At 34.7% G+C, this 12,519-nt stretch overlaps 1 protein-coding gene across 9 annotated transcripts; it reads right to left on the reverse strand.

The window, feature by feature from the left end:
• Positions 1-1,085: 1,085 nt before the first annotated feature.
• On the reverse strand, positions 1,086-12,287 carry LOC111289456 (uncharacterized). 9 transcript variants are annotated; one of them, XR_016346291.1, is made up of 20 exons: positions 11,782-12,287; positions 11,542-11,694; positions 11,291-11,450; positions 10,658-10,964; positions 10,415-10,552; positions 10,134-10,326; positions 9,871-10,001; positions 8,387-8,599; positions 7,774-7,940; positions 7,180-7,258; positions 5,967-6,488; positions 5,501-5,871; positions 5,055-5,159; positions 4,548-4,781; positions 4,280-4,348; positions 3,841-4,068; positions 2,640-2,753; positions 2,141-2,350; positions 1,530-1,630; positions 1,086-1,397 (listed from the first exon to the last, which is right to left on the reverse strand). XR_016346291.1 is itself a non-coding variant. In XM_022880514.2 (20 exons), the coding sequence occupies exons 1-19, from the start codon at positions 11,882-11,884 to the stop codon at positions 1,544-1,546; spliced, it is 3,537 nt and encodes a 1,178-aa protein (XP_022736249.2). In that variant the 5' UTR covers positions 11,885-12,287; the 3' UTR covers positions 1,204-1,397; positions 1,530-1,543. The 9 variants fall into 9 exon arrangements, 5 of the variants coding, with proteins under 5 accessions (XP_022736249.2, XP_022736248.2, XP_022736246.2 ...); XR_016346290.1 differs by having other exon boundaries at positions 2,141-2,401; XR_016346292.1 differs by having other exon boundaries at positions 1,204-1,397; positions 2,141-2,347.
• Positions 12,288-12,519: the final 232 nt, after the last annotated feature.

The following is a 12,519-nucleotide window of genomic DNA, read 5'->3' on the forward strand; positions in this document are numbered from 1 at the left end:
GTCAGATTTTTCACAAATTTCTCTCAAATTCTCTTTGTAATTTTCTCTTCTTAAATCTTTTTCTCAGCTTTATTCTCTTCTTGAATAAGTCTTATTTTACCATCTATCATCACCTATCACTGCACTCAATACTTTAAGATCTACTTCAATTTTTTTTCCGTCAACTCTTGACACATCCTGTTTTACTTAGTTGTAACACTCTTTCACTTTAACAAAAAATCCCTTTACATACATTAAAAAAAAATTGTAATCTTTTTTAGAGAAAAAAAAAATTAAGATTTAAAATTTAAATTTACAATCTATTTTATATTAAAATAAATTATAATTTTTTTTTAAATAAAAATTTAAATTTATTGAATCTCATATTTTAAAATAATAGCATAAACTAATAAGCGAAATTTCAATTTCAAATACTTGTACTTTTCTTAACCTTCTTAATATTCCGGAAAACCTGTAAGTCAACCTTGTTAGTTAGGGGATTGATAATTAATATTACTAACAAAGGGTGAGGAAGTTACATATTGATAAAACTTAATAATTAATTCGCCTGTATTAGTTTAGTATTTTTTTTTTCTTTTTTGGGTTACTGGAAAACTACAGTACTTAATGATTAAATTAGTCTGCTACTAGTTATGCATAGTGGCGTGCATTTTACTTTGATAGCAAATCAGGAAGATTCTGGTCATATGCTTGAAAATACTTCTCGTAGCTATTGCTTGCATTTTATTCATTAGTTCCATGTTATTTTTTTTATTTTCAATTCTGAGTGAGAATGGATGTCTAGTTTCATCAAAATTTACTTTGAGCCTAATTCTTTATTTCTTTTGCCGCACATTAAAACATATGTCAAAAAGATTTTCGGGGAATAAAAGCAACCTCAGAGGAGTGAGCCGAGGTAGCAGGGGACATTAAATCTATATACACCCTTATTTTATTCCTTTCTTTTTTTTTTTTTTTTTTCTTTTCCAAGTTTTTAATCACAATTCGCAATAACAATTGGGATTTACTCACTATAAGCATGACTGGTTCACTCTGAGGCCTGATCCTAAACCAAGAGCTAATATAAAACCAGTAACCAGAGACCCTTTTGTTTTATCCTCTTCGTTTTAGCCTTTATTTTTCAATTACTCCAATAAGGATTTTTTTTTTCAGTCGCATGAAAGAGGGAAGTAAAGTACAAGAGTTTTGTGTCCATGCATGCCATAATCTAAAATCTACTAAAACCTCCACCATTCGGTCCTCATCAAATTTGCCAGTCAGGTCAAGAGGAAGATTATATACCACGTGTCTACGTGTCTGTGTATCATCAAGAACTTGTTTTAAGCTTTAGAAAATATCAACAGACGCGCCGACCGCAGACCCGCATCCTTGTTAACGAGACATTCAGAATTCATTTCCTATATACAAAAAAAAAGAAAAAAGTCTTCAAAAACAAAATAATCAATTCTATGCATCAGCCATCTACCAATCCCCTGCTTAGTACTGTACTTTATTCCCAAGCATAAACCAAACGGAAATATTTCCTATACCTTAAAACACTAGGCTAGGCTTTAGAGCATCTAACGCTTTCCAATTTACCAGCAAAGAGAATGCACATGGTCCACAGACAATGCCAGATGTTGAGCTGCCCCTGGCAACATAAGTAGGAACAAAGATCAGTAACGGTGTCAAAGAAAGAATGGAAAAAGAAACAGGTGGTGTATATCAGGTTTGTTGAAGTTAGGACAAAAGAACGATCAAAAACATGATAGCACAAAAAATGGCACCTGAATAGGAGTTTTAATATTTTGTAGAATTTAAGGAACTTCCTAAGATTGAGAGAGCAGAAATCCAGATATAATGAGCATGAAGAAACTAGATCGAGCCTATTTCTGTCATGCTTCACTCTGCTAAACAGGAACTAGAAAATAAGATTCATGTAATTTGACAAGGAAATCAACAAATATGGATCTAATACCATCCAAAATCATTAACAGGTTCAAATAATTCCTGCGTTGCTACACAAGCCATGATGGCCAGACTGGATTTGCAAATGCAAAATTCTCTGAGAGCTAAAACTGCGGATTTAAACAGGATTAAGCTAATAACTATGATAACACAGTAGAACGGCAAAGTAACATGAGATAAAGGAGAAAAAAACCTAAATATGCTTCTGATCTAATCATCATCCTCAGGATCAATTACCATCCTCCATGCCCTTCTATTTATGGTACTTTCCACAAATGAACCAGATGGTACATCATCCCACGAGTCAGCCAACTCATCTTCTGCTTGCTGATGTGCCAAATCACCCTCAGCATTCCCAGGTGATACATGTGACAGCTTTACAGCTTCTGAAGTGACTTCCCTGCTATCATGGTGAAACAAGACATCCATTTCAGTTAACTGGTTACTTCCAACCCTACACAAAAAATTAAAGGTTAAACTCTAATTTAGATCAGTTTATGCTAAGCAGATGAAAGCTATCCAAATAGATACATCAGCAAAAGCAGAGCCCTAAAATATTTCTTGAGTATTTGCACACATGTTAAGTAGCCAGAAAAAGTCACTTTTCAGGATATATTATACAAGCTGTATAATTATACAGTAGACGAAGTTGCAATTTTAAAGATGCATTCTCAATAAGTTGGATGGCGTACCTTTCAGTCACATCATTTGCAGCTATAGCTCCAGAGATTTTGGCAATCCTCTGCCCACTAGTTGTTGTTGCTAGCTTCTCATTCTTTGACTTCAAAGGGAGCTTTCCAGTTTTCCTATGATTAAAATATAAAATTATTGAGAGAAGAGAAAATAATTAAAGTAGTGTAAACATTTCTTGAAATATATAGTGTTGCTTAGTATGTAATGAACATTCTTCTGTGCAACCTAGAAGAAAACATGGAGCCGCTTGAAAATGAAAGAGAAACGCAGAATTAACAAACCAACAGATTGTTCCATGCCTATAGCATTTAAGGAAAAAGGTCATAACATGCTTACTTTAAAAGCATTGTTGCATGAAAACAGAAGGTTTTATTGCTAAACAATATTAGCGACGGGGAGCAAGAGAGGGACTCTGAAGGTCCAAATTATTAGACAATCAAGATCCAGAGTTCTATGTTACTTTCCTTTTTACTGTGAGTGCCTGAACATGCCTGTATGCATGATCGAGTTTGTGTGTGAAAGTTTGTGAGACAGACAGACAGACAAATGGACACTTGCACACAGAGTTACTTGAGAATGAAGCTAAGGGTTTCATCATCAGTATCACCTGATATTTTTCCTTCCACATCCTGTTCTGGAAACTCTTGATTGAACAATCAAAAGTTTGAAGGTGAAAATAAATGTTAATAGCTCTCTTTTAAATGTTAAATGACTTCATAACACAAAAAGGTTTCTTCCAATATAACACCAGAAGATAAGTAATACTATTAACCTCACTTGCAATAAGAAAATCAGATTCACTTTTGAAATCCATTTTCAGATTGATGGAATTGCCCTGGTTAGTTTTTCATATAGAAAAGAATCTTTGGCATAAAGACAACTATTATGTGCTAGCATTAGCAGCAAAGAAACAGCACCAGAAATAATATTAAGTATTAAACCGGAAATTTTGTATCCAATCCAAAAATTTTTTGAAGGCTAGGATTATGCTGAGTTTGTTAGTGCTGAAGGATAACCAATGTTGATAAACAAATAGTCCCATTCATCTCTGAGGTAGCTTCAAACCAAATACCAGAGAGAACATTCAAAGCACGCTAATAGGAATTTGACAAAAGTTCATACAACAATGGGGGCCATGGAAATTTAAAAATTAATGCACAAGAAATCTGAATAACTGATAAACAGTTAAATGTGTACTACCTTTTCCTAAATGATAGCAATGTCTCATTGTCAGAGTCAGGTGTTTCATCTCCAGATAAGTCCTTTAGTTCCTCATCCCTCAAATGCATGTTATCTTCAGACCTTTTCTGCCGAGGAATGCGTAAGCCAAGTTGCTTGAGTTTGCGTGAAACTTGTGCAGCAGTAAACACTTTTTGAGCATCCAGTGCATTTGCAATCATGTAACTACACCTCCTATGGTCCTTAAACCTGCATAGAAGGTTAAATTACTATTTCCTTATAACGAATGTAATAGAGGCATTCAATAGTATTTAATGTTAGTCCTTCAGGCATCTATAGATTTCTTGCCATGGTAGAATGAATTCTAGTGGAAATTAGAATCAATACTATACCATAACAAATTAATTTACTCCAATTGAAAACAAGAATGAATGAGGAAGACTGATAAACTGACACTTACTGCTCAAACAAATCTTTAATCATTGCCTCCTGATCCTTGCTAAAGGCACGGACTCTTTTTCTGGAGTTCCTGTCAAGAACAATAGCACATTAACATGAACATCTATATAACAACCTGTTTAAGATTCATGCCATTCATTCCTTGCATGTTCAAAGCTACAACTTCAAGAGCACAATGCCACATTTTTGCACCAAGAGTTGTTTCACTGAAACTCTTAAAAGACTATGTTGACTATAACAAGTAAGATAGATAACAGAAAAATACTTACAAAGGTCGCCTTTGTGAACTTTCTTCTAAATCATTTGAATTGTGAAGAGTGCTTTCACCCCCTTGTAGATCAGAACCAGCATGGAAAGTTCTACCAGCATCCCGTATCCTTTTCCTTGAAGCAACTTTAAGTCCTAGCTGTTTAAGTTTGTTAGACACTTGAGCAGGTGAAATTCCACCATCAGGATCTAGGGATTCCACAATAAGACGGCTACAGTTTGGATAATCTTTGAACCTGCAACAACATATTTCCAAGCAGAAAAAAGTGCTTACTAACTTCAGAAACTTCTGAAGGGATATAAGAAGAATTCATGCTAAGATAAGCCAAGAGCAAACATTTAATTCGTTCACCAATGAGAATCCCAATCATCAACCAAGATCACAAGCTTTTGCATTTTTTTTTTTTTTAATGTTGGCAAGTGGATGCATCATATTTTTGGAAAAAAAAAGGGAATGATATAAGTGAAAAATGCTTTTGAGAGAGACAAGTGGATCAAAACAAACTTACTTCTCATACAGATCCTTGACTTTTGTCTCCATGTCATCATTTAGTACAAGTCTTCTCTTTCTTTCATAAATCTTTCCAGATTCATTTTCCATGGAATTTTCCCCACTGTACAAGCCAGATACACCAATTAAGCAGTTTCTCAGTCAATCATCTCAATTCAGAAAATGTGGCCAAGGCTTATAGTTTGTTGAGATGCTATACCCTTCATTTCTAAAAAAGAATAAATAATGGCATTTTGATTCAACATTCTGATTATAATTGAAATATCGAAGCATTCTTATAAAATGAAATTATAATAAAATATGAAAAGCCATGGCCCAGACCACAGATAAAATAACCTAAAGCCTTAAAACGAGTTGATATCAAATGCTAGTTGAAATCTTGACTCTTCCACTATTAAGCTGATATATGTAAGCCAAATGAATTAAATTGCGAGCATCTCTTACTTCTGACATCCTAGGTCATGAGAGATCATAACATCAGCTTCATCGTCACCCAGTGCATCCGCTATGCTTCTGTGAACCCATTCACTGGCCTGCAAGGACTCAACTTCTCCATTTCCTCGAATACTCTCCTGTTTTCCATTTCCTTTCTTCCAATGGCCCAACTCATGCAATAAATATTCAGCATTAATGTAATGGCATTCTCTCCGTGTCTTCCAGAAGAGAATTTCAATAAAAAGAAGGGGCCGGTTCTTCATTTTTTTTAACATGTTTCTGACCAAACTAGTAACAAAGCCAACAATCTCTGCATGGCCCTCACTTGGAGATGATTTCTGCTCAGACAGTATGTCATAGAATGTTGAAAGGAGTGACAGCTGCAAAATTTTGTACAAAATTAAACATCTGTTAGGTTTTTGCCATTCAGAAATTCTCCATATTCTCTATAAAAAATTCAATTCAAAGTTTTGACCTGATAAAGCATTGGAGCAAGCTCAAGGTCATCAGTTATCTTCTGCAACATGCCTATAATGTAGTGATTTGTATTACTGGAATTGCTCCTATAAAACTTAAGTAACCAGCATAAATTTTGAATAATGCTGCAGTTTGCAAATGCTGAAATGAGTGTAGAAACTTTAAAATCAACTTCATTAACTGGCTGTTCATCGCCAGAAGAACCATCAGTGCTGCAACAAAGATCATCATCAGCATGACCAGGTGTATCATTATCAACCTGTGGCAGATCTCCATGACTTCCTATTTTTGTCCCAGACATTCCTAGCTCATCAACCAAGAAAGGGCTACTAGTATCTTCTTTCAAATCAGATGTAACCTTCACCGGGCTTCCTTTTTCTGACACAAATTCTGCTGATTGTTCACAAACTGAGGAGCCAAACCCATCTGGTGCAGCAGCATAGTCTTCAAACTGTTCACTTTTGGTAACATTGTCACTAACTGCTTTCTTCGTCTTCCCCTTCCTTGATTTTCTAGAAACCTTAATCATGAAATTTACATTTCAGTGCACAATACAAGTAACAACAGAAAAGGACAGAAAGAGAAGAAAGCTCTTCAAAATGGATGCAAAGCAAAACTAGAAATCCATAGGTAGTGAAGCATGATGTGAGTGTTAAGTCTAAAAATCAAAAGAGCAGGATCTTACTCAAGAAAAGGCATGCACATGGGGAGAGATGTGGGATAGAGATATAGTTGCATAATAAAATTAAAGGATTTTTCATAGAATTAAAGTGTATAAGGAAAGAGGAAGATGACATAATGGTTTCCATAAGATAGATTTCATACTAAAGACAGAACTTTATTAATTGCATGTTAATAGTAAGAGTTCAGTTGACTCAGATATATGAAATACCCCAGTAGCTCAGCACTTACAAAATATTTAAAGACAATTAATCCATAAGGTCATATATAGCAGATAACCACTTTAAGCGATCAAAAGTCAACTCATATAAAATGAAGTTGAAAGCAATTCTAATTATCACTTTCTTCATTGACAACTGAAGCCAAATTTAGCAAATTGGTTGACAACAATCAGATCTCTTACAATAGTAAGTGGGTTTTTCATGTGCACAAGCAGGTCATGGAACCAAGGCTTGCACTCATCTGCTACATTACAACTTAAACAGTGTTTTTATTTCCCTTTCTAAGAGGAAAATTAAAGCATAACATACCCTTAATGAGCCACGTGCTTGAAGATTCTCCATGAGCTGCATAATTACATGCATCATTTCTACCAAATCTGCAAGATAACTGATAAAAAATAAAATAAAATAAAATAGCGTCCAATAGCAAGACAGAATAGCAACTAAGAAAGACAATTTTTTCTACAATGACTAAGCAACAAAATCATTTATGCAAGTTAAAAGGTTCCTTCATGTCTATGACAAATTTTAGCCGATGGTCACTATTTGTTCTATTTTGAGCTGTCCTCAAAAGATAGTAAAAGCGTAATTAAGTTTTATACATACATAAAATGAAAAGACAAGAATCTAAGATCAGAACAATGCATACCCATAGAACATATGGTTTTCACTTGATCACTCTAAAAATATATAAGACATGAATGTATATAAAATGTGCAAAATGAAAAGGAGTGGGTGGGGGCGTAACAAGCCTTCTCTATCTAAGAAGGTTGTAGTATTTCTCAAAAGCAAGTATACAAAATAATTGGGAACAGATTGAAAAATGAAAACCAAGGTTATTTTAAATGGTTTCAAACACAACTGCTAATATGAACACTAGGTTCTCTGAGATTGAGAAGAAACCTTTTGGATTGCTTGCGATAGTTGAAATTTTTGATTAGATTCAGTAGGAACTGGGTCATTCCTTGGTCAGTCTGATCATAAAATAGCTTGTAAAGAAGGATGCGAGCTGTCTGAGGCTCCTTAGAATCTTCTGGAAATAAATTAAGCACTAAATCCAACATACGAATCTGCATTCAGAAAACAAAAAGGGGGGAAATCCATTTAATAGCAGTAGCATGTAAATAGATCAGTACACTCAACCAAAGCTTTTCAAAAGGGTAAGTTACAATCCCATGACAAGAAACTGTTCTTTCTTGATTTCAAATATTAACAGATGACTTAATATCATCCTCGTAAAAGAAGAATTGTCCGTACCTTAAAGTGTGCAGTGCCCATTCTTTTATTGATACATAAGAAGAAAGATTCTTTATCAAGTAATATTATAATATAGGCCAATGTTTAGCCTTTTGGGTATAGTAGATAGCAAAAACATTTATCAATGTATCTTAGCTAGCCAGTGCACAGGAGAAAGACATAAAGGCTAAGTAACATAAACAATATCCAATTCTACACTAAACAAATTTGGCAAAGCAAGCATACAGAAGTATAGATGGTAAAAGAAAGTGAATATCACCATATTTTTCATAAGAGTACTTGCTGCAGATAGAAACTTGTAATCATTAGTTTCCTTCAAGCCTTCAAATGCATTACGCCATCTTGAAATCACAAGTTGGAACATTGATTCATTCATTGATGCTGCAATTGGTCCACATATGTCACCTTGGAAACATGTGCTATCAGCACATTTATCAGCAGAAACTTCAGATGTAGAATTTTCTACAGTTGGCTGTTAAAGGGCACCCATGTCCAATGCAAACATTTATTAAACAAAAGCGATTACAATGATGAAGCCATTAACTATTTCAGCAAGAAGGAAGTATCAAACTACTACTGAAGGAATGAAACTAATGCACAACAACTAAATTCTTAGAGATTAAGGTTTTGGATCCGAACAACAGAAACCAATTTTAACTCTTCAATAAGAAGCTCTCAACCAGAACTTTGATTATTTGCACAAAAAAACTACAACAAAACCAATTTCGAAGTTTCATGAGGAGATTACATATAACATGTTCCATGATGCTTGAGCAAGTTCAACACCAAGCAAACAAGTATGCATCAATAGGTACAAAATATAAGCTATCAAAAGTGTGCATCAAGAACTGAACCTTCACGTGTAAACTTCAGAGTCAAGGTAGTCTTTCTTGGCACCATTTATTTATAGTTAGTTGTGTCCTTTATGGACACAACATGCTAACCATCCATTAACAAGAACTTACCATAACCTGAAATGAAAAATATCAGTTTTCGTCTTTATGTGGGTCTCAAACTAAGGTCAAAATCATGCAAACAAAGAGGACCTGAAAGGTCTAGTAAATAATTCTCATTGCTTTTTTTTATTTGTTGCACTTGGACCTTCTATGAACACAAAAAAATTATGCAAACTCCCCAGTCAGTAGTTTACAAAAAAAAAAAAACATCGTTCTCTAGTGCTGCTGCTCCTGTAAAACTAAAATTTTAACAGTGTGTTTGGATATTGAAGGGGAAAAAAGATGGGGCAAATTTCTGGGAAGGTGAGGATGGTAAAGGAAACAACTCATGTGTTCCTTATTGGGGAATGGAGAAACAACAAGACTTTGTGTTATTCCCAACATACCTCAATTTGGAATTATTGCTAACATAAATTTTAAATCTGAATCACAAGCTGAAAACATTAAACTATAATATTCTAATCTCAAGTCCTTCCAATTTGACACATTTTAAGAAGTATGGAAGTTAGTTTTAAGGTATTTGATTCACCAACACATCCCAATACTTAAAGATTTACCATAACTTTTTATACAGCCATGTAAGAGGCAACAAAAATATGCAATTAACAGCTTTAGATAATGATGAGTTTAAAGCTCCACGCATCAATAACATAACAACCTAAGATGATTAACTTGTAAAAGACAATTCACAGATGTAAACACGCATCTTCTACCCATTTCAACAAGTTTGTCCGTGTGGGTGCAGGGTGTCTACAAGAAAACAAGTAGAAATTAGAGTATTCCTCACCTTTGAGTTCAAAAACTTGTGATATTGAAAAGAAGTAACAAACTCTGCAACCTTAAAGAAAACAATGATGTCACCCTTCTGAATTGCGTGATGTTCCTTCTCAATATCCTCACGAATAGATTTCATCAATACTGGCATGCATTGAGTTTGTATTTAAGTATCAGCAGATAGATGGAGGATAAGGGAAAGAACCAAAAATAAACGAGGAGCTGGGGGTGGGATGACATAAAAACAAGCTGGCATTTTCATTCCAAAGTGTATACCATTGTACCCTCCTGAAAGAAACTGGTTCACAAAATCATGAAGCAATCCCAGAATATTTTTCCTCGTTAAAGGTAGTTGTCCATGTCTCTTTGCATTTTTTTGAGTTGAAATCCCATGGCTTTTATGAGATTTAAGCAGAGCAGTTTGAGAAGCATAATTAGGGTTTCCCTTGTACACTGCTGTAGAACCACCCTGTCAGACAAAACATGATTAGTTATTAAATTTATTGATGCAACTCCTGCAAAGTATCAATGACATCAATGACAATAATACGACATACCATAGTAAGCCGTGTAAATGTTCCACTAAACTGTGAATGACGGCCAGTAAGGTGGAGTCTTGAAATCCTTCTTTTCTTTACTTCCTCTTCCATGATAGACTTGAGATCATCAATACAAGCCTTGGTATCTCCGCCCCCCTATAATACAGAGTTCACTAGAAACAAGTAAGCATGTGGAAATGTGGATTGCATTAATCTACTGAATAATCAGATGAAATTATACGAGAATAAAGGAAAACAAACCTCAGAACCCTTCAAATAAGCTTTGGAAAGCAACTCTGGTTCTTGACCCATAAATATGTGATGAAAAGTTTCTAATAGAAGCAAGTTATCCTGATGAAGATAGCCTCGAGAACCACCAATCTGCTGAGTTAGAACTATCATTAAGTCCATTACATTCTCACGGAACAAAAGCTCAAGAAACCTGTCTCTCAATGATAAAAAATGGCCAGCCTTTTGTAGGGATGAAATATCTTGGATGGCAAGAATGTTGCGAAATAAGGTGACAACCAGCTGGACCAATTTCCAGTCGTCCTCTGTGAATAATTCACTGAAATTGAAAGGGTTAACCATTAAAGGTGATATCAACACAACAAATAACAGGGAATATAATGACACAACTGCTTTACATGTACATGAAAGATGAACGTCCTGCTTCACAACATCTAACAAGCTTAGCTAGAACCTTGTTTCTGAATGTTTCATAGACAGTTAAACTCATTCTTTTTTTTTTTAAACCATATTTAGGCTGGCTTTCATACAACATCCGATTTTTTAGCCAATAAACATCTAACTAATCTTCCTTTTTCCTGCACATTAACTTAAGTAAGCAACGAAAGAGCCCGTTGGTAAAAAAGAAGAAATTTTCTTGCTTACCATTCCAAATTCTCAAGTGGACCTTCAAGAAGGGAAACTATAACTGCAACAGCATCACTGCTCGTAAGAGAAAACTTGATATTCCAGAGATACTCTATCTGCTGAGGAATATCACTGGAGGAAGGCTCGATAGGCATTGAAAGGAAAACTAAAACTTTCACTGCAATTTTTTTTTTAAAAAGGACGTCAATACTCACCAATTTAGCATTTATACAATTTTTTTAGAACACTAAATCAAATCTTTTACCTACCTGCATTTAACACCAAATTCCGATCGTGTTGCCAATGTTCAATTATTGGAATCAAGTTTTTTGAAGCAATATTCCATCTGCAAACTTGCTTAAATACTTCTCGCGTTTGTGGATCATCCCGCCTTAAAAACCTCAGTAAATCCTTCAAAGCATCTGCGAGTAAGTTATTTGAAACAAGACTAGTTAAGCCAATTTATATTCGCTGAACAAAAATTTACTTTAATAACGGAAAATGACTACCTAAACAGTGCTCGCCCTTTGTGTATACAGTCTGTTTCGTTATCTGGTCTTCTTCGAGGATGCCGAGACTGGCGCAAATTCCTGATAAGCCCTCCATGTCCATTTTTTTCTCAGGGAGTTAGGGTTTTCAATTGGGGGTTTGGGAAGAAACCAGTAGAGGCTAGGGTTTTCGGTGATGAAGGAATCAGATCTGACGAAATTTTGTAAGAATGATAAAACCTAATAAGATTTTTGCGTGAGATATGAGAAGGCGAAGATAGTCCAGGGGAAAGTAAAATGTTACTAGTAGAAAATTGGCCGATTAGGGCTCTTGTGGCGCCAATCGAGATGCGAACTTTCCCGCGCTTTTGAATGTGTGCTGAGATAGGATCAGGTGGTATAGGGAATATGGTTAGGGTCGAGCATACTAGTGACGTGGGAGAATATTGTCGGTCGAGCAACAAGAACGAAGAGGATAAAAAACAAATGCCCTAGGCTTCTTGGTTTGGTCATGAGCCACCCATTACGCCCGTTAAATAGAGTACATTACTTCCTTTTATGGGTCCATTGGGTCCGTTAAGTCAAATAAGTGAATATGTTATTATAATTTAAAATCTATTTATTATAATTAACAAAATGATAAATTTAAAAATTATTATTTTCATTTTAAAACTATCAACTTAAAAATAGAAAAGTAAAAAATATATATATAAACTAAAATGAAATTTAAAAGAAAAATTAATAAATGAAGAGTTTTAT

The sequence above is a fragment of the Durio zibethinus genome, chromosome 11 (assembly GCF_047325235.1).
Source record: "Durio zibethinus cultivar Kanyao isolate XHJ-2024 chromosome 11, ASM4732523v1, whole genome shotgun sequence".
Taxonomy (NCBI): domain Eukaryota; kingdom Viridiplantae; phylum Streptophyta; class Magnoliopsida; order Malvales; family Malvaceae; genus Durio; species Durio zibethinus.